The following is a 23147-nucleotide window of genomic DNA, read 5'->3' as shown; positions in this document are numbered from 1 at the left end:
AACATTTGGGATTTCTTTCCAAATTTTTATTTGCCCTGCTTCTCCCCAAACAATTTTTCACTAGATAAAATTTAGATAATCTGTTTTGGGAGCATGGTGGAAAGTAAATTTAGCAATAGCTGCTGTTGTTAACTAATGCTAATAATGAATAACATTTATGTTATGTGTTTTTTAGTTTTGAAAAGTGCTTTACCTGTTATCTCACTTGATCTTACAAATGGGAAGTTACTATTATTTTCTCATTTTACAGATAAGGAAACTGATATTAAGAGGTTGTGACTAATCAGAGCTCTAAAGTTAGCAAATATCTGAGATGGGATTTGAATTCATATCTTTTTTATTTCTAGTCTAACACTTTACTTACTATGCATTTGGGACAAACTTAGCACATATTCAGAAGAAACTCAACTAAAACTTAATTCTCAGGAAGTCAAAGTATTGATTTTGTCATATGCAACACAATCCCCTTAAAGTCATTAACATAGAATCACTAAGATTCTATCAATCTATCATTAACATTCTAACACTCTATCACTAACCACATTAACCACACTGTGGTATGAGGTGATAATTAATAATTTACCTTTTTGAGTTATCCTTCAGATGACATAAAACTCCAACAATTCATTGAGAAAGTACAATTCTCCCAAATCCTACTATCATATCTTTCATTTAGGCAGCATTTCTAATAATTTCTCCTTTTTATACACATCTATGTAGGACTTTTCCAAGATATTATGGAATTTTAAAATTTAGATTGTTTAAGTTAGGGTTTTTTTTTTCTGTCATTAATTTAACCTGGAAGTCAGTTTCATATATCAATTAAGTGACAGGTCTGGATTAACAAAATAAAACAAAATCTATAGTCTACATGTAAATAATATTTAAGGGTAAGATTCATTTTAATTTCATGGCTGACGTAAGATCCAATTTCATTTGCCATTGTATAGTTTACCTATTGATCTCCTGTATCTACTTTTTTTGTTATACCATCCAATGTGAAACATGACAATGTACATTCTTGAGCTAAAAATTAAGAGGTTGGTAGAGGGGACAATCACAACATTTTAAATAGTATTTACACATTGTTCGGGTACTGCCTGAAACTTATGTTATTATCTTTCTTTTTTAAGTTTGAAAATTCATCACCCCTTAATGAAAGTTCAATGTCACACATAAATAAAACAGCTGAATTCATCTCCTAGAGCAATTCAAGCGGGGCTAAAGAAGATTGTGCTACTCACCATCCCTTACTCTAACCAATATTCTGTTAACCATTCACTGGGGCTAAAAATTCTTTACATAGGAGCAAAATAGTTTATTCCATTCTTAGGAATAAACCTTAGAATTCTTTTCCTAGAATAGTTTATAATCCATAGTGAGATTAATTGAATATGGATTCTATCTTGTCTGAAGGCAGGGAATGGATGTTTAAAAAAAAAAAAAAAAGGAAGATCCTAGATACCCAAAGAAGGTTTAAAGGAAATGAAGAGAGAATCTGAAATCCACAAAACAATTCCACAATTTTATCCTACATCTGTACATAGAGGGAACAAAGTGTCTTAGAATATATTTCATAGGTGCTCTGGATTGTTTTTTTTATTTTTATTATTAACTTACATTTTAAGATAATTAATTGGCACCTGCAAAACCGTGCAGGCAAAACACTTACCTTTCCCCCAGGTTGAATAGGTGCTATTTTAGGTAGGTCTTAATGGTGAGTGGACTACACTGGCTCAGATTCATTTCAGAATAGCAGAATTTGAACAATTATTCCTCATGTAGTATGCAACTCTAAGAAAAATGAAAAATGAGCTAAGGTACTAATAGTCAACTTACATAAATTCTCTCTCTGCAGTTGCAATTAGAAACTGTAGCATCCTCCTCCATTTTATAGTATTGCTATGAGCTATTAACCAGCTGTTGGATTTTGGGAAAGCAGAGCCTATTTATTAGGGGTGGTTGAAATAATTTCCCATTATTTATGGCTCATTGCTGCCATTTTCAATATTACTCTGCCATATGCTCTAAACCTATTAAAATGATGGAGACTACGGTCTGTGGCTAACACATGTACACAAATACTTATGTTATTGTTTACCTGCATTAAGCAAGGAAATAGTTAAATGCCAGTAACAGCCTTGCCATGTGAACCAAATACAAGCATAGGTGATTGGGGAGGGGAGGAGAAGAGTTAGTAGGGAAGGAGATGAGAGCAGGTGAAACAACTTTAAATGGTAGATTCAACTTTCCTCATGAGCTATAACGATACTATAATAGTATTCATTTATATCCCTAATTCTTTTGAAAGTTGTCTTGCATTTTAATGTCACTTTGTAATTTTAGTTAAATTTCAATGCATATCTTTCTTAAGATTGTGATTGTTTACAATTATTCCTTACCTAAAGTATAATATTCATGGAAATTATAATTCAAAATTAAAGCTAACATTTACACTCTTTTCAAGATGGAATGCATATTTTGATGTATTTTTAATGTATAATTCTCTTTGGATCAAGTACATCATACATTTGAATTATAAAGTTTACCAAATAAATGTAAAATGAAAGAGAGGAATTACTTGCAGTGCCATGGGATTCTTTAATATGTTTTTTTTCTTTACCATAATTAAATCTGCCCCATTTTGTACCATTTCTGTCCCCTTTCTTGAAAATGCTAGTATTTATAACAAAAGCATTTGTATGGCTGTGAATGAAAACTACTACAGATAATTAGACTTTAAGGTTTTATATCAATAGGTCACCAAAGAAATGACTGATCATTTCAGTATTCTTCTTCATTTTTTTTCTCTCTCCCACAGGTTGCCCAGACAATTTCACGGATTCTCAATGTTTAAATCCTATTAAGGCTTTCCAAGGCTGCATGAGGCTCATCTTTATTGATAACCAGCCCAAGGACCTCATTTCAGTCCAGCAAGGTTCCCTGGGGAATTTTAGTGATTTACACATTGATCTGTGTAGCATCAAAGACAGGTAATTATTGTTTCTTCTCCTCCCCCTTCCCATTCTCACTGTTGAAAGTCTGGGTTTCTTTAAACACAATTCTAATCTACCAGCATTATTCACATTAGACATAATAAAGTCACCAAATGGAAAATATTTCTGAAAAGATTTCAGGCTTGAAGAAAAATGGTTTAAATTAACCATCTCTCTTCATGTTGACTTGAAATAAATATGATATGCAAATTATATCAAAATATGAACTTGTGAAAGGATAAAAATTTAATGTATAAACAAGTTTTGATTATGATAAAGTTAAAAGTAGAGGGAAAGATGGGAGAAAATTAATTTTCCTATCAAAACTTTTCATTCCTTCTTGAAGGTATTTTTTTTTTTTTTTATTAAGGGAATGGTCAATTTTGCGTGCTAGATGAATGCCTTTCTGATAGCAATTTTGCCTTGGTAAAACTTAGTAAAAAACAAAGAAAGAAACAAACAAACTATGTAAAAAGGTTGCTTCTATATGTATAATCAGTTTTAGTTGGCACCTGTTGAATCACACAGTTATTTTAGGCTAATAAGATGGTCCATGCTAAAGAGTTCTGGCATTTAATTTTGTCACACAGAATTTAGGAAGAATCAAGAAACAAAAATAAGTATGATTTATTTCTCCTTTTTCAATCAAGACAAAAAAAAATTTCTACATTTAAATAACAAGAAATATAGAGACAAATAAATTATTTATTCTCAAAGAAACTCCTCAGATTACTCTGTTTCTCAAGCAGGAATTCCCAGCTTCTTCTCTATATGTACTCTAAGTCCAGGAAATAACAAATATACTACCAGAAGTCAGAAATGCATATTGTTTATCCAGGGGAATTTAAAGTCTCAGTGACATGATTTGGCAGGACTTGATTTGCATGTTTCCTTTCACTTGTATGTGTATGTATATGTATATGTGTTTTGTTAGACTCATTAATTTATAATTAATAATAAGAAAAAAAGTATTGAATAATGGGATAAAAAAAGTATTGAAATGAATTATTACTACCCTGATAATCCCTGCTAATACTCAGAATATAGAGACATATTTCATGAACTTTCATACCCATTTCTCTAGTAAATGGCTAAGTGATACTTACCAATGGAAGTTCTTTCTGATAGCTTCATAACACCTTGGGGAGATGCACATTATTTTTTATTATATACAAATCAGTGCTAAGCATGCTATACTTTTGTATGATTTTGTTGTACATAATTATATTATATTTAATTATGTTTGTTTAATTGTATAAAAGGAATTTCATTTTACTACATGAGAAAAGAAACAATTTTCTTAATTTAGCAAAAAAATGACTATATGGAAGGACTTTGTTTAGTTAATTCTTTTTTGATATAAATATAATATGAGTGAGGTTTTTTTTTTTTTTTGTTCTTGTTGTGTGTGTCTGTCATTTTGATTCAATTTGGGTTTGGGTGCCAAGAGTTCATGAAGTAGCATTTGCTATAATAAGCCAACATTATCATTTTGATTTGTTTAAGGCAATACAAATGATACCTGTGATTTCTTTTACCAAATTAATGTAGCAAACACTTATGGAATACAAACTACAGCAACAAACAAACAAACAAAAAACAAGACTTGGATTCAGTATAAAGAGTGTTGGCTCTAAAATTAAGGAGTATGGGTTTCAATTCTGCCTCTGATGCCTACTCAGTTTTTGATCCTGAGTAATTCACCTAACTTTCATGGACTACAATTTCCTTCTTAGTTAATGAGGAAGGATATGACCTTAGAAATCCCTTTTTAGTCTAAATCTATAATGCTATGAATCTTTGATTGTTTCAGAAGCCAGGAGAGAATAGAAAAAGCTTTTGCTGTCTTTGCCATCTTCCTTCAACAATTTAAACAAAAAACTTTCAATCTTGATAGAGAAAAAAATCTTCTTTTGAGTACAAAGTTGAACCTGCTTTAATATAAATATATGTATATTTATACAGCTATAGATATAAAGACATATGTACTATGTGAATTCAGAATTGCCAAATAAATCCCATCCAACAAACATTTATTGCCAACTATATGCCAGATTTTTTTTTAGCATAATGAACTTGATAGTGATTGCCACTCTATAACATTATCAGTATTTTTTTTTCTATTTTCATTAATTCCACAAATAATTTTTGAGTGCCTACTAAGTGCTTGGCTTTGGAATGGATGTTGTAGAGGACAGATGAATGAAAACCTAGCCATCATTTTCTAGTCACAACTTGAATTTAGTCAAGTAGGTTAATCTTGCACTGAATTCCTCCATGAATTTGCTTCATTCAGATATTATATGCATGTAATTATACCTTTATTTTCAAGATTTATTCTAGGATATGGCAGAGAGTTTTGCTTTGGGTCCTGAGCTTTGAGAAAGAACGTTATTGTACTTTGAGAAACACATGTTTTGGTTGGAAACAGATAACCAGAATTGATCATTGACTTCATTTGAGGACATGGGAGGGGAAATAAGATAGCCTTTATTTATTAAAATGAAATAGTGTGGACATTAATATTCCTCTATGGCCTCCAGTTTTAAATTCTTCCACAGCAAATTTCTGTATCATCCCTGACATTAATGTTCATTTTAACAATAGTTCACCTGAATAAAAATAATGTAAAGTGTGACCCTTACAAAAGTTGATCTTTTTTTTCAAGCATGTATTCTCTTAGAAATGGATTTGCATATTGTTTGCTTTATAATAATATTACTTTTCCTCCCTTAGGTATCATATGATAAATATAGCATATTTATTAACCTAGACCAGTTTCTTTTCTACTGCTTCTCTTAAGAAATCAAGCTAGTTTTCTTATTGTGCTCCAACTTTTTAGTACCCCCTTGCTTTCTTTCCCTAATTCTATACTTGAACCAAGTTTGAATCCATAAAATTTCTTCTCATAGATCCTATGGAAATGCCATTTTCCAAGGTAGGTGCACAACTTATTACTAAAGACATTGATTATTAATAGCCTCAAGTTTGTTGTCATTAATAGCTGGCAAATTTCTCCATCATTTTCCTCACATGTTGACCTTTCTTTTAACTCCTAAATACATAACATTCTATTCTTCCAATTTTATACTTCTTTTTTATTCTTTAGGAAGGAACATGAGGGCAGAGTACTATTCAGTTGTATTTATTTATTTATTTATTTATTTTTTGATGAGGCATTTGGGGTTAAGTGACTTGCCCAGATTCATACTTGATAGAAAGTGTCAAGAAGCTGAGGCTGGATTTGAACTCATGTCCTCCTGACTTCAAGGCTAGTACTCTACTCTAGGTGTGCCTCGTAATTGTTGTAGGATGTAGATAGTTTTATCCTAAATTTTATCCCATCAAAGAGAATCTCCCTATTCTTCTCTTAGTAGCACAATCCTAAGCATTAAGTCCAATATATATCCCAAATTCTTCATGAAAATATCTCTCATATCCCTAAGTGTCAGTGTTCCATCTATTCTTTAATTTCCTATGCCTTATTATTGGTACTATGCTATATTATGTGTATATTAAGTGACATTAACAAATATATAAAACATGTTCCTTATGACTATTGTTTGCTTCCTCATGTAGGTAAGTCTTATCTATACAAATAGACTACAACCTATGAAATCAGGGAGTTCTCCTTATATTTTTTAATATCTCCTACAAAAATTAGCCTAGTGCTTTATAATTAATTGTCAAATACCTAATTTGTATGGAAACAATTGATCATCTTTTTTGATGATTCCATACAGTAATGCATTTTGTGTGTAGTTTTGTTTATTATGAAAAACCCATCATTAATATCAGAAAGCATTTATTAAGTATAGGATAACATCTAAATATGCATTTATAAAATCTAGAAAAGGTCTATTAGATCATTATTTTTTTCATATACTTTCTATGACCTTTTATAATAAAAGAATATTTTAAGTTAAAATGGCCTGGGAAATTATTGAATTTAACACTTATGGTGTTGAACATTATTAGAATATTAAAAAAATGGGAATGGACTTTTCTGTGGTAACAGTTCATTTAATCTTACTTTCCCATTTTACAGATGTTCCCCAATGAGGATAAAGAACTTAGAAACAGAGCCAACTGAGATCTAAGAATCTTCATAGGATAGTGCTCTTTCCATTACACTTTCTGTAAAATAATTCCATTAAAAAGTTAATGAAATCAAATACAAAATTATCTACATCTAATACTGGGCAATTTCATTTGTGGAGACCCAAGAATTCAGAAATGGAGTTTCTCTTCACTACCCTCATCCCCTTTCCACCACATTTTTTTCATAAGAAAGCATCTGACAAACACTCTGGTCAAGCTTCTTCTAGACTTCGTTCAGAGTATTCAATGTTTTGAGTACTGTTTGTGTGTGTTAGTTGTGGGAATGGGGGAGATGAATATCATGTTATATACCCTTCTCTTAAGACACTTTGGCTAAAATCCACATTGGGTGTAGGAGTATATTCTCAATAAAGAATATTATCTAAAAGGTTACTGTAGTGATCCATATGTCTGCTCCTTCATGTTTGTCTAAAGTTGGAAGCATCTATTGTGTGGAACAAGAAAAATTTCTTCATGGGCATATTTTTCATATTTCTTTTTCCTAATTAGAGAACTTTTCCTGAAAGTTAAAAAAGACATTTCAGAAACATCTGTTATAGTAGGCAGCCACTTTAGATAATAATAAATTGAGAACTAGAAGAGAACTCAAAGATCATTAAATTCAAACCACTTATTTTACAAATGAAGAAAATGAGTCCAGAGAGTTTGTGTCTTATTCAAATTTATCTTGGTAACAAGCAGGGAAGATGAGATCTGATCAGGTTTTCTTATTTCAGATTCAGTACTATTTCCATGATACTGTACTGATACACACACACACACACACACACACACATGTTTTAAAAGAAATACTAGATACTGTTTAGCTTGAAGTACTTCTAAAATATGTTTGAAAAACAGAACAATGATAAAAAATAAAAAAATAAGCTGTGGTTTCCTATGATTGCCCCTTACATCAAACAAGGAGAACTTCTGTCAGATTAAAATTTTATCACCCATCACAAAGTCCTATTTATTAAACATCTCCCATGTATATCACATTTATTCAGTATTTTATAAAATATAATATATATGTTATATTCAAATTGTGCCTAGCCTCATGCTATTTTGTGAAATAAAAAAGAGATATTATCATACTTATCCTCTGGAAAGCTTATAATCTAAAACTAGTTTAAAATTCATTATAACATGTTGATCTATGCTATAAATGCAAAATGATTATCATAAACATTAAGTAATATAGAGTTTCAGAAGAAAGAGGAATTAGACTGAAATAGTGAAGATTAAGAAATATTTCATGGGAGAAATTAGATAGTTCCACAGAAAGAGTTGTAGATAAAATTAGACTAAGAGAATTTTATATTTTTATTAACAATCTGTTTCAAACTTTAGCTAGTATTAATTAGATGAATGTCCATTTTTGAATGTAAATCTGAATATTATTTGAATGTCTGATCTAAAGAGAAGTACATCTGTGATAAAGAAAAAGAAAAACTCTGTCCAATGGCTTGCTTTCACAAGAAAAGTTTTTTTTTTTTTTTTTTTTTTTTTTTTTTATTTTATTTTTTTTTTTTTTATAATAAATTTTATTTTATTTAATAATAACTTCGCATTGACAGAATCCATGCCAGGATAATTTCTACACGACATTATCCCTTGCAATCACTTATGTTTCGTTTTTTTCCCCTCCCTCCCTCCTCCCCCCCCCCCCCAGGATGGCAAGCAGTCCTATATATGCTAAACATGTTGCAGTATATCCTAGATACAATACATATTTGCAGAACCAAACAGTTCTCTTGTTGCACAGGGAGAATTGGATTCAGAAGGTAAAAATAACTCGGGAAGAAAATCAAAATTGCAAATAGTTCACATTCATTTCCCAGTATTCCTTCTTTGGGTGTAGCTGTTTCTGTCCATCATTTCTCCAATGAAACTCAGTTAAGTCTCTTTGTCAGAGAAATCCACTTCCATCAGAATACATCCTCATACAATATTGTTGTCGAAGTGTATAATGATCTCCTGGTTCTGCTCATCTCACTTAGCATCAGTCCATGTAGGTCTCTCCAAGCCTCTCTGTATTCATCCTGCTGGTCATTCCTTACAGAGCAATAATATTCCATAACGTTCATATACCACAATTTACCCAGCCATTCTCCAATTGATGGGCATCCATTCATTTTCCAGTTTCTAGCCACTACAAACAGGGCTGCTACAAACATTTTGGCACATACAGGTCCCCTTCCCTTTTTTAGTATCTCTTTGGGGTATAAGCCCAATAGAAACACTGTTGGATCAAAGGGTATGCACAGTTTGATAACTTTTTGGGCATAATTCCAGATCGCTCTCCAGAATGGCTGAATTCGTTCACAACTCCACCAACAATGCATCAATGTCCCCGTTTTCCCGCATCCCCTCCAACATTCATCATTGTTTTTTCCTGTCATCTTAGCCAATCTGACAGGAGTGTAGTGATATCTCAGAGTTGTCTTAATTTGCATTTCTCTGATCAATAGTGATTTGGAACACTCTTTCATGTGAGTGGTAATAGTTTCAATTTCTTCATCTGAAAATTGTCTGTTCATATCCTTTGACCATTTATCAATTGGAGAATGGCTTGATTTTTTATAAATTTGAGTCAGTTCTCTATATATTTTGGAAATGAGGCCTTTATCAGAACCTTTAATTGTAAAGATGTTTTCCCAGTTAGTTACTTCCCTACTAATCTTGTTTGCATTCGTTCTGTTTGTACAAAGGCTTTTTAATTTGATATAATCAAAATTTTCTATTTTGTGATTGGTAATGGTCTCTAGTTCATCTTTGGTCACAAATTTCTTTCTCCTCCACAAGTCTGAGAGATAAACTATCCTATGTTCTTCTAATTTATTTATAATCTCGTTCTTTATGCCTAGGTCATGGACCCATTTTGATCTTATCTTGGTATGTGGTGTTAAGTGTGGGTCCTTGCCTAATTTCTGCCATACTAATTTCCAGTTATCCCAGCAGTTTTTATCAAATAATGAAATCTTATCCCAAAATTTAGAATCTTTGGGTTTGTCAAACACTAGATTGCTATAGTTGACTATTCTGTCTTGTGAACCTAACCTTTTCCACTGATCAACTAATCTATTTCTAAGCCAATACCAGATGGTTTTGGTGACTGCTGCTTTATAATATAATTTTAGATCAGGTACAGCTAGACCACCTTCATTTGATTTTTTTTTTCATTAATTCCCTTGAGATTCTCGACTTTTTATTGTTCCATATGAATTTTGTTGTTATTTTTTCTAAATCATTAAAATATTTTCTTGGAAGTCTGATTGGTATAGCACTAAATAAATAGATTAGTTTAGGGAGTATTGTCATCTTTATTATATTTGCTCGGCCTATCCAAGAGCACTTAATATTTTTCCAATTATTTAAGTCTGACTTTATTTGTGTGAAAACTTTTTTGTAATTTTGCTCATATAATTCCTGACTTTCCTTTGGTAGGTAGATTCCCAAATATTTTATGCTATCAACAGTTATTTTGAATGGAATTTCTCTTTGTATCTCTTGCTCTTGGATTTTGTTGGTGGTGTATAAGAATGCTGAGGATTTATGGGGATTTATTTTGTATCCTGCTACTTTGCTAAAATTATGAATTATTTCTAATAGCTTTTTAGTAGAATCTCTGGGGTTTTCTAGGTATACCATCATATCATCTGCAAAGAGTGATAGTTTGGTTTCCTCATTGCCTACTCTAATTCCTTTAATCTCTTTCTCGACTCTTATTGCAGAGGTCAGTGTTTCTAATACAATATTGAATAATAATGGTGATAGTGGGCAACCTTGCTTCACTCCAGATCTTACCGGAAAGGTTCCAGTTTTTCCCCATTGCATATGATGCTTACTGAAGGTTTAAAATATATGCTCCTAACTATTTTAAGGAAAAGTCCTTTTATTCCTATGCTCTCAAGTGTTTTTATTAGGAATGGCTGTTGGATTTTATCAAATGCTTTTTCTGCATCTATTGAAATGATCATATGGTTTTTGTTTGGTTGGTTGTTGATATAGTCAATTATGTTAATAGTTTTCCTAATATTGAACCAGCCCTGCATTCCTGGTATAAATCCTACTTGGTCATAGTGTATTATCCTGGGGATGATTTTCTGTAATCTTTTTGCTAATATTTTATTTAAGATTTTAGCATCAATATTCATTAGGGAGATTGGTCTATAATTTTCTTTCTCTGTTTTCAGCCTACCTGGTTTAGGTATCAGTACCATATCTGTGTCATAAAAGGAGTTTGGTAGGACTCCTTCAATCCCTACTTCTTCAAATAGTTTATTTAGCATTGGAGTTAATTGATCTTTAAATGTTTGATAGAATTCAGATGTAAATCCATCTGGTCCTGGGGTTTTTTTCTTAGGGAGTTGATTGATAGTTTGTTCTATTTCTTTTTCTGAGATAGGAGTGTTTAGGATATTTACTTCTTCCTCTGTTAGTTTAGGTAAGCTATATTTTTGGAGGTATTCTTCTATTTCATTTAAGTTGTCGAATTTATTGGCGTAAAGTTGGGCAAAGTAACTCCTAATTATTGCTCTAATTTCCTCTTCGTTAGTGGTGAGTTCTCCCTTTTCATTTTTAAGACTAACAATTTGATTTTCCTCTTTCCTTTTTTTAATCAGATTTACTAAGGGTTTGTCTATTTTGTTGGTTTTTTCATAGAACCAACTCTTAGTTTTATTAATCAATTCAATAGTTTTTTTACTTTCAATTTTATTGATCTCTCCTTTTATTTTTTGAATTTCAAGTTTAGTGTTTGATTGGGGGTTTTTAATTTGTTCCTTTTCTAGCATTTTTAGTTGCAAGCCCAATTCATTGACCTTCTCTTTCTCTATTTTATACAAATAGGCCTCTAGAGATATGAGATTTCCCCTTATTACCGCTTTGGCTGCATCCCATACATTTTGGTATGATGTCTCATTATTATCATTTTCTTGGATGAAGTTATTAATTATGTCTATAATTTGCTGTTTCACCCAATCATTCTTTAGTATGAGATTATTTAGTTTCCAATTATTTTTTGGTCTACTTTCCTGTGGCTTTTTATTGAATGTAATTTTCAATGCATCATGGTCTGAAAAGGATGCATTCACTATTTCTGCCTTACTGCATTTGAGTTTGAGGTTTTTATGTCCTAATATATGATCAATTTTTGTATAAGTTCCATGAACTGCTGAAAAGAAGGTGTACTCCTTTCTGTCCCCATTACATTTTCTCCAGAGATCTATCATATCTAATTTTTCTAGTATTCTATTTATCTCTTTGACTTCTTTCTTATTTATTTTGTGGTTTGATTTATCTAATTCTGAGAGTGCAAGGTTGAGATCTCCCACTATTATAGTTTTACTGTCTATTTCTTCTTGCAGCTCTCTTAATTTCTCTTTTAGGAATTTAGATGCTACACTACTTGGTGCATATATATTTAATATAGATACTTCTTCATTATTCATTCTACCCTTTAGCAAGATATAGTGCCCTTCCTTATCTCTTTTGATTAGATCAATTTTTGCTTTAGCTTGATCTGAGATCAGGATGGCTACCCCTGCTTTTTTGGCTTCACCTGAAGCATAGTAGATTTTGCTCCAACCTTTTACCTTTAACCTGCATGTATCACCCCGCTTCAGGTGTGTTTCCTGTATACAACATATTGTAGGATTCTGGCTTTTAATCCATTCTGCTAACCGCTTCCTCTTTATAGAGGAGTTTACCCCGTTCACATTTATGGTTAAAATGACCAATTCTGTATTACTTGCCATCTTGTTGACCCCGGTTTATGCTTTTCTCCCTTCTTACTCCCTTACCCCCTCCCTTACCCCCCTTCCCAGTATTAAGCTTGTGAGCTCCCCTTGCTTCTCACAGCCCTCCCTTTTTCAGTATCCCTCCCCTCCCCTTAGAGTTCCCCCCCCAACTTACCCCTTTCCCTCCCAGTTCCCGTATTCCCTTCCACTTAGCTTATTCCTTCCTTTTTCACTTTTCCCTTCTCACTTTTCAATGAGGTGGGAGAAGTTTCACCATAGATTGAATATGTCTAAAATTCTTCTCTTACTGCCAATTCTGAAAGCAGTAAAATACTCACTATTTTCATTCTCTCCATTCTTTCTCTCAGATATACTAGGTTTTCTTTGCCTCTTCATGAAATGTAGTACCCCCACTTTCCCTTTTTTCTAGTACAATGTCCTTTCCTCAACTAGTTTCTAGAACAAGGTATACATGTATTTTTTATACATCTTTACAGCCGAAATATAGTTCCCAAGATTAATCTTTACCTTTTTAGATTTCTCTTGAGTTCTGTGCTTGTAGATCAAATTTTTTGTTAAGTTCTGGCTTTTTCATCAGAAATAGATGAAATTCGCTTATTTCGTTGAATGACCATCTTCTTCCCTGGAAAAAGATGCTCAATCTCGCTGGGTAAGTTATTTTTGGTTGCATACCAAGTTCCTTAGCCTTTCGGAATATCATATTCCAGGCCCTTCGATCCTTTAATGTGGATGCTGCCAGATCCTGGGTGATCCTTATTGTGGCTCCTTGATACTTGAATTGGGTTTTTCTAGCCGCTTGCAGTATTTTTTCCTTTGCCTGAGGGTTCTGGCATTTGGCCACTATATTCCTTGGTGTTTTGATTTTAGGATCCCTTTCAGTAGGGGATCGATGAATTCTTTCAATGTCTATTTTACCTTCTGTTTCTATGACTTCTGGGCAGTTCTCTTTGATAATTTCCTGGAAGATAGTGTTCAGGCTTTTTTTTTCATCATACTTTTCTGGAAGTCCGATGATTCTCAGGTTGTCTCTCCTGGATCTGTTTTCCAGGTCTGTTGTCTTCCCCAGAAGGTATTTCACATCCTTTTCCATTGTTTGATTTTTTTGGATTTGCTTGACTGATTCTTCTTGTCTCCTCGAGTCATTCAATTCCAATTGTTCGACCCTGATTTTCAGTGAGGTATTTTCTTCACTCACTTTTTTAAGATCTTTTTCTAATTGTCCAATTGAGTTCTTTTGTTCTGTGGAATTTTTTTCCATTTCGCCAATTTTGTTTTTTAGAGAGCTGTTTTCTGTTTCCAGTTCACTAATCCTATTTTTCAAGGATTTGGTTTCTTTATCCACTCTCTCTTTAACTGACTTCTCCAGGCTCTTTTGCCAAGCCTCCCTCTCCTTTTGCAGAGCCTCCCTCTCCTTTTCCCATTTTTCTTCTAGCTCCCTTGTGAGAGCCTTTTTAATTTCCTCCATGAGATTCATCTGTGCTGAGGGATATAAGGTCTCCTCCTTCGGGGATTCACCTGGGGACTGTTTGTTTTTAGTCTCCTCAGGGTTTGGAGTCTGCTCTTTATCTGTATAAAAGCTGTCCAGGGTTAAATTCTTTTTCAGTTTCTTGCTCATTCTGTCTATTTATCAAAGACAAACTATCAAAGAAACAGAAGGAAAAAAAACCCCTTGAATGGAGGCTGCTTTCTTTGGGGGAGGGGCAGGGTATTCGTGAGGCACGGGTCCTACTGTGCTATGGCGCCTGCGCACTGAGATCCGAGCGCTCTGAGATCCGAGCGGGCTAAGACACTGTGGGGGAGGGGTGGCCAGGTCCCGAGAGACTCCAGCTGTTTGGGATTGTATTCTTCACCCCGGTGTTTTTAGCTTCTCTGCTGGGCTGCTGACTTGCTCCTATAGCAAAGCTCTCACCGCAGAGACGGCTGCGATCGCGTCCTACCCCCTCTCCGCTCCACCCGGTTCTGAGCTGCTATCTGTGCTCTGGTTGCAGCTGCTGCCCGCAGACTGCTTCCAAATACCGTCCCCGCCCTCGCGCAAAAACAGACCTTTCTTGACGAGTCTCAAGGATGGTTTCTCTTGGTAAGTAATTGTATGGTTTTTTTTTCAGTCGAGCATTAATTCAGAGGCATGAAATGAAATGAATAGTGAGAGAAAAACACGGAGATTACACAGAAGTGTATTTCCTCTCCGCCATCTTGGCCGGAAGTCGCACAAGAAAAGTTGATCAATATTTTGGCAGAATGGTATTTTTATTAACCTGTGCATATAAAAATACAAATGGAAGCTGCCTTTGATTCAGAAACTATAAGTAAAAATATGAAGTCTATACAATTTAACATGCTGTGCTTCCGCGATTTTGGAAGATGAGGACATTTTTCTCTTTTTCAGTTGCTCATCCACCTCAATTGAGAGTCATATATTGATGCTGGATAGGAAGCCAAGACAATGGTACAGGATAAGCCAGTGAAAAATATCTGCAATCTTGAAATGTCCTTTAAGAGAGATTCTTATGACATTGGGCTTAGAAGTACAGATGGGGTACATTATATAAGGGGAAAAGTTGTTCAATATCAAAAAACATTTCCATTGTCTTTTCCTTGTTTCATTTGTTGGAAATGGCCTTAAAGATTTCTGGATAAATTAGACAGCCTCTGGTCTTAGGATTTGTAGGCTTTTATGATGCATTTATATGTTGTCAAAATTGGCAGGTTTTTTTTTTCCCTGCCTAACTCTAATTATACATTGTTATGCACTTGAAATCACAAGAACAATGATTCCATCTCTAAAGAAATAATTATTGAGTTCTTGCTCTGTGAAAGAAAGAAAATTGTGCTAGGTATAAGAGATATCCAGTAGGCAGTTGGCTATGTAGGAGTGGAATATGGGTAGAGTTTAGGGTTGAATATATAGATTTAGGAGTAATAGATACAACAAAAATGCTTTAGAGGCAGCCTGTTATAATGAAAAAACATTGAATTCAAAGTCAGAATTTCAATCCTAGATTTTGTCAATTTGACAAATTTTGTCAAGACTGTGATTTTTAACATTTTATGTAACCACAATGAATCTGTTTCCTCTTCTTTAAGCTAGATTTTATCTAAAATCCAATTGTAATTCTATGTAAGATTTAAGGAATCACAAAATCATCTCTCTTTTCCCCAAAGAATTCACTAATACTGAGCAGAAGAGAAGAAAAAGAAAAGAATAGAGAGAAGAATTCAGAGTCAAAATTGTGGAGTAAAGGCAGAAACTGGCCCAACCTCTCCCGCAAACTGCTCCAAATTCCTTTAAATAATGATTCTAAACAAATTTTAGCATGAGAACACCCAAAAAGATAGAGTAGAACATTTTCCAATGGAAGGCAATTTAGAAGCTCAGCAGAACAACAACAAGGTGAGAATCATTGGGTAGTACTCCCTGGCACAGCCCCCAGCCTGCCACAGTTTGGCCCAGGTTCTACCTCTGAATCAGTGGCAGTACTGGTGGCTTCCAGAAACATAAAGGAGGACTTGGAAAGTCAGTGGAAAAGGTCTATGAAACAAGAATGTAGAGCGCAATCCCAGAGCAGGCCTGACTCCAGCCTCACTTTCAGCCCAGACTCCAGTGTCAGTAAAACTGGACTTCTGAATCAGCACCAGTGCTGGAGGCTCCTGGACCACTCAGTCTAGGGACATCAGTGAGGATTCAGAAGGTCAGTAGAGCGGGTCTGTGGCAACTCCCAATGCAGCCCAGGTCAGTAAAGTCCCAGCCCTGGATAGCATACTAGATTTTACATCTACAATAGGGCAACAGCTCCAGGGCAGAAAAGTGATCAGATTCCTATAAGGATTTCTGAAAACAGATGCCCAAACCCTTGGAGCTTGGGACAATGAACCATCCACTGTGGAAACAGAATCCTACTTTTTTTTTTTTTAAATAATTAAAGCTTTTATTTTCAAAACATATACATAAATAATTTTCAACAAACCCTTGCAACCATGTATTCCAATTTTTCCCTTCCCTTTCTCCCACCTTCTCTCCTTGATGGCAAGTTATCCAATATATGTTAAACATGTGCAATTCTTCTGTACAGATTTCTACAATTATCATGCTGCACACAAAAAATCAGATCAAAAAGGAAAAAAAATGATAAAGGAAACAAAATGCAAGCAAACAACAATAAAAAAGTAAAAATACTATGTGGTGATCCTTGTGCAGTCTCCACAACTTTCTTTTTAAGCGCAGGTATCTCTCTTTATCGCAAGACCATTGGAACTGGCCTGAATCACTTCACTATTGAAAAGAACCACTTTTGTCAGAATTGATATCCTATAATTTTGTTGTTGTTGTGTACAATGTTCTACTGGTTCTACTCAGTTTATCTAGAATCAGTTCATGTAAGTCTTTGCAGGTCTCTTAAATCATCCTGCAGAGTCCTAATTTAACAAAGAGTTCAAAACCAAGAGAAAAGCTAGGAAAATGAGCAGAAAACAAAAATTGTTTCTGATCATCGAAAGTTATTATGATGAGGAGGATCAAAATGTATACTCAGAACATGATACGAAAGTTAGAGCTCCTACATTCAAAACCTCCAAAAAAATAAGAATTAGGCTCAGTCAATGGAACAGCTCAAAAGGACTTTGAAAATCAAGTAAGAGAGATAAAGGAAAAACTAGAGAAAGAATTCAGCGAGGCTCAAAAGAAAATACAAAAAGGAAAATGCCCTAAAAAGCAAAATTGACCAATTAGGAAAAATGATACAAAAGCTCACTGAAGAAAATAATTCCTTAAAAAATAGAATTGAGCAAATGGAAGCTAATGATATTATAGGAAATCAAGATACAAAAAAGCAAAACCAAACAAATCAAAAAATAGAAAAAATGTGAAATAACTCATTGGAAAAACAACTGATCTGGAAAATAGATCTAGGAGAGGTAATTTAAAAATGCTTGGTCTAAATGAAAATAATTATCAAAAAAAGAGCCTGGGTTTCATCTTTCAAGATTATCGAGAAAAACTGTCCTGATATTTTAGAACCAGAGGGTAAAATAGAGATTGAAAGAATCCATTGATTACCTCCTGAAAGAGATCCCCAAATAAAAACTCCCAGTAATATTAGCTGTTTCTAGAACTCCCACATCAAGGAGAAAATATTGCAAGCATCCAGAAAGAAGCAATTTAAGTATAATGGAGCTACAGTGAGGATAATACAAGATTTAGCAACTTCTATATTAAAGAACTAGAGGGCTTGGAATATGGAGAAACATAAGGTGGTATTCAGTGAAGTGGTATCATAAGGGACTTCATAAGGTTAATCTTTTTACATTCACATGGAAAGATGATGCTTGTAACCCATTAGAACATTCTCATTATTGTGACAGAAGTATATATAGACAGAGTATGATGGCAGTTGAATATGAAGGGATAATATCTTTTTTTCAATGATAAAATAAAAGGGTGAGAGAGAAATATATTGGGAGAAAGGGAAAGGGAGAAATGGAATGGTGAAAATTATTTACCATTTAAAAAAGAGACAAGAAAAAGCTTTTACAATGGAAAGGAAGAGGGGGAGAAGAGGGTGAGTGAGTGAATTTCATTCTCATCAGAACTGGCTCAAATAGGAAACTACATACATATTAATAAAAGTATAGAAATCTGTCATATCTTACAGGAAAATTGGAAGAGAATGGGATATGGAAAGTGGGGAGTGATAAAAAAGAGGACATACGGGAGAGGGAGTAATCAGTTTTGACCACTTTTGAGGAGGGACAGTATGGGAAAAAGACAATAATAGGTGGAATATAATCATAGAGTATTAAATAGCAAGAGAAAAGCTAAATATCATTTCTAGGTAATGATATTATATAGTCAGAAGATGTCTTAGAGATACCTTAGATATCCTCTACTTCAACTGACTTACTAACATTACATAATGTCATTCATAATCCAATTCTCTATGGGCCTTATAAATTGTAGTATTATATGATCACGTGACAGATAAACAACTAGGAATAGTTCTCTGGGAGGATTTCATAGAGCATGTGAGTTTTTACCTGGTCCTTGAAGATATATGAAATGGAGGACTCATTTCCATCCAGTGGAAGAAGCAGCATGTGGGAAGGCATTCAGATATTATCTACAAGAAAATGTAGAATTGAAAAATCACAAGTAATAGAAATGTAATATTATACTAAATTAGAATAGAACTAGTTGGTAGGCCTTGAATAAAAAGTAATAAATCCAAAATTTGAACTATCAGAAAATAGGCAACCATTAAAGATTTTTGGGAAGTAACATAACAATAACAACAGTAATAATAAATGCATACTTATATAGATTTTTAATGTTGTAAAATACTTTGTATACTTTAGCTTACTTGATATTTATAAGAAATTTATGAGGTAAGTGCTACGAGCATTATTTTTCTCATTTTATAATTGAGGAAACTGAATCTCAGAGATGCTATGGAAGTTGTCCATGGTCAAACAGCTAATAAATGTAAAAGGTAAGATTTGATCCTAGATTTTTGCTGAATATAAAAAAGAAGCCTAAAAAAGTAAAGAGGAATCATAAGGGATTGATAAGTTAAACTGTTTATATTCCTATATGAGAAAATTATATTTATAGCTACTAAAATTTTCTCATTATTAGGAACAATTAAAAGTACACATAGAAAGCAGAAGTATGAGTTGAATTTGATTTTATAAAATATAATTTTGTGATGTTAAAAATCTACTTGGAGAAGGGGAAAGAGAGAATTAGAATAAGATAAATTATCTGCCATAAAAGAGACCTGAAAGAGATTTTACAGTGTAGGGGAAAAGAGGAGAAGCAGAGAGAATAGCACATGGACCTTACTGTTATTAGAAATGACTCAAAGAGAGAATAATATAAATACTTTATTAGATGTGGAAATCTATCTTACCATGCAGGAAAATAGAAATGGAAGGTAATAAGAGAAATAGGATGTGAAAGACTAACAGAAGAGAGAGCAGTGGAGGTAAAAGTCAGAAGCAAAAATACTTCTGATAATGGACATGGTAAAAGGACAAGAGAGATTAGTATAAATGGGAGGATAGGATGGAGGGAAATACTTGGTAATCATTACTGTGGAAAAAATACAAGTTTCTCTGATAAAGATTTAATTTCTCAAACATAGAAAGCTAAACCAAATTTATATAAATAAGACTCATTCTTTAATTGATAAATGATCAAAGATTTGAATAGGCAATTTTCAGACTAAGTAATCAAAGCTATGTATAGTCATATAAAAATGCTCTAAATTTCTATTGATGAGAGAAAAGTAAATTAAAACAATTTTGAGCTATAACCTCATACCTGTCTGATTGACTAATATGGCAGAATATTGGAGGAGATATGAGAAAATTAAAACACTAATATACTGTTGGTGAAGTTGTATCCTGATTTAACCATTCTGCAGAGCAATTTGGAATTATGACCAAAGAGCTGTAAAACCATGTATTTTTGTTACAAAGTGAAAAAAAAGGAAAATATCCTAAGTTTACAAAGATATTTATAGTAACTCTTTTAATAGCAGCAAATAATTGGTTATTGAGGGAATTTCTATCAATTGAGGAATGGCTGAATAAGTTGGTGTATATTATTGTGATGGACTATGATTATATTTTAGGAAATAATGAGCAGGATGCTCAGAAATACATGAATAATTTACATGAACTGATACAGTACCAGGAAACATTATATACAGTAGCGTTGTATGTATATAGTAATGTTGTATGATGATCCACTATGAATACCGTAGCTATTCTTGGGAGTATAATGATATAAGACAATTCTATTGAATTTGTGATGAAAGGGCTTTTCTACTCTAGAGAGAGAATAAATAGAATCTGAATTCAGAGCAAAGATACTTTTTTTTTTTTTTACTTTCTTTATTCTTTTTGGTGTTTTTTTTTTTTTGCCTTTTTTTTTCCCTCTCAAATAATAACTTAAATGCAAAAGTGTTTTGCATGACTACACATGTAGTCAAATTATTTGCCTTCTAAAATGGGAGGGAAAATGAATTTATATTTCAAATTTTGAGAATAAAATGAAGGATAAATTATTTTCATATGTAAATTATAAAATAAAATATTAAATAAGATTAAAAACAAAACAATTCTACACCAATATATTAGAGCTATTTTTGAACTCCATATTATTTCCTTATAGTTAGGGGAAAAAACACCTTTATTTTTCTGTCTGCAAATAAATAATAAAATCTACTGAATGTTCAGTAGTCTTCACAACCCAAATTAGCCATAAACTAGTGCTTGTTTACTTTTTGCTGTTCTTGTTGTTGTTTTTCCCCTGATAATCTCATTACTTAGTACTTGTTTATGGACTTGATCCTTATAGTACCTTAGTTTTTCTTCTTTTCCTCTATGTATTTTTTGTTATTCCTAAGGGAAAAAAAGATGATAGCAATTCAAAGCTCTTTTTCCCTTTCAAAAATCTATGCTAATCTAAGTATTGTCATCACTATTAATTCATTTAAATAAATGTACCACTGCCATTTTTTCTCTCTCCTTTCTGTTTTTTTTTTTCTGTTTCCAAAGATGGTTCTCTTCCATCTCTTCTTTCTTTTGTTTACTCTGCCTTTATCATAATTCCATAGAAAATGTAACACTATTAATACTTAGAAGTAAAGATGATCCTTTGCTTAGTAAAACTTCTTACTCTATAAGTAAAAGGAAAACAACTTAAGACCTTCCTATATTGTAATTCTTCTCATTAAAGAGGCTGTAGTTGTAAGAGCAAAATAAAAAGTTTTCACATTATGATATAAGGCTACACGTACCATATATTAAAGAACTTTTAGAGGTAACTAACTCATACAGGACCATGATAAATACTAATTGCAGGAAATTTGACATGAAATACCAATTTGGCTGCTGGACTACAAAATCAGAGTAGTACTGGTAGAAAATCCAATCTGATTCCAGGTCTACAAAGTTAGGAATATATATTTCATCAGACATGAAGTTTAAGAGAAAGAACATGAATATGAAATTAGAAAATCTGTTTGAATCTTGTTTCTACCATTTTCATGCTTTTTTGATCTCATACAAGTCCAACTCCCTTCATCTTTCTGTCTGTTTTCATATCTGTGAAATGATGTTGTTGAGATAAATGACCTTTAAGTCCTCTTTCATTTCCAAATCTGATTCTGTAGTACTGAATAATCAGTAGGGAGAAGTAAAGCCTATTCCTGAATTTGCGATTAGGAGACAATGTGATCTATGTATTTATTATTTCATTTCTCCTGTCCTCAATCTCTCCATTAATAAAATAAGAGAGTGGAAATAATCTTTAATGTCTCTTTCAGAGAGAAAATGTTGTGATCATGTGAAAAGTAAGAAAAGTCCTAAATGTGGATTCAGATAAATCTCAAGGAGAAGGAATGGTAAAGTTGTTTGTTAACCAAAGCATTTTAAACAAAAATATCGTGTTTAATGTGATACAGGGTTAGATGGATGGCCTTAGAGACATGAAGATCTAAATTTAGGGTTATACCACTGACTTGCCCTAGTCATTTTTTTCCTAAGCTAATAATTATTGCATAGAGGAAACTTTCTAATACTTTATAAGTCAAAAATGATTGTTGTATGTAAGAGGAAGAAATTCCTATATGGAAGCTCATTGATGCAATAAGTTTATTAAAAAAATAGATAAATTTAATTTGAACTATATTAAAAAATATTGAAAGTCTTTATGGTCTAGAGAAAAGAATTCAGAAGAGGTTTTAAGGAAAATGAGTTCTAACTGATTTCTACTAACTAGGTAACATAAAAAGTAATTTAATGTCTCTGAGCTTGAATTTTCTTAAATATTATATGAGGATGACTACTCATAGAGGTATAAGACTTTGGGGAAAGATATTTGAAAACCCTTTGGAAAAGTATAATGCTATTAAATATATTGTTATTCATATTAACATAATCAATAAAAAACTTAGAGACAGAAAATATAACTGTTAAGTCATATTAAAACAATTCCAGTAAAGAAAGTCATTTGTTTGTTGGCAGTTACTCATAATTTCCCTGAATCACAATCATATATGATATCCAAATTGTTAATCTGCTTTGAGCTAATAGTTTGAATGAAGATGTTCCTTTCCATGCTGATTCCATAGACCTTAATTTGGCAATAAAAGTATATGCCAAAATATGTATAATAATTTTCAGAAGGTTATTTTAATTTTTAGGCATCATTTTGTCAATCAGTCTATTGGCATTTATTTAATACTTGGTATGTGTCAAATACTATGCTAAACTCTCTTATTGA

The 23147-nt window shown here is 32.8% G+C and overlaps 1 protein-coding gene across 1 annotated transcript in view; it reads left to right on the top strand.

Moving 5' to 3' along the window:
• The window catches only part of CNTNAP5 (contactin associated protein family member 5), a 913682-nt gene that overhangs the window by 478458 nt on the left and 412077 nt on the right, over positions 1-23147 (top strand). The window contains exon 10 of the mRNA XM_051985717.1: positions 2822-2993. Within this exon, the coding sequence (XP_051841677.1) occupies positions 2822-2993 (172 nt within the window). The remainder of the gene's footprint in view (positions 1-2821; positions 2994-23147) is intronic.

The sequence above is a fragment of the Antechinus flavipes genome, chromosome 3 (assembly GCF_016432865.1).
Source record: "Antechinus flavipes isolate AdamAnt ecotype Samford, QLD, Australia chromosome 3, AdamAnt_v2, whole genome shotgun sequence".
NCBI classification, from domain to species: domain Eukaryota; kingdom Metazoa; phylum Chordata; class Mammalia; order Dasyuromorphia; family Dasyuridae; genus Antechinus; species Antechinus flavipes.
This window is presented reverse-complemented; position numbering and strand designations above follow the sequence as displayed.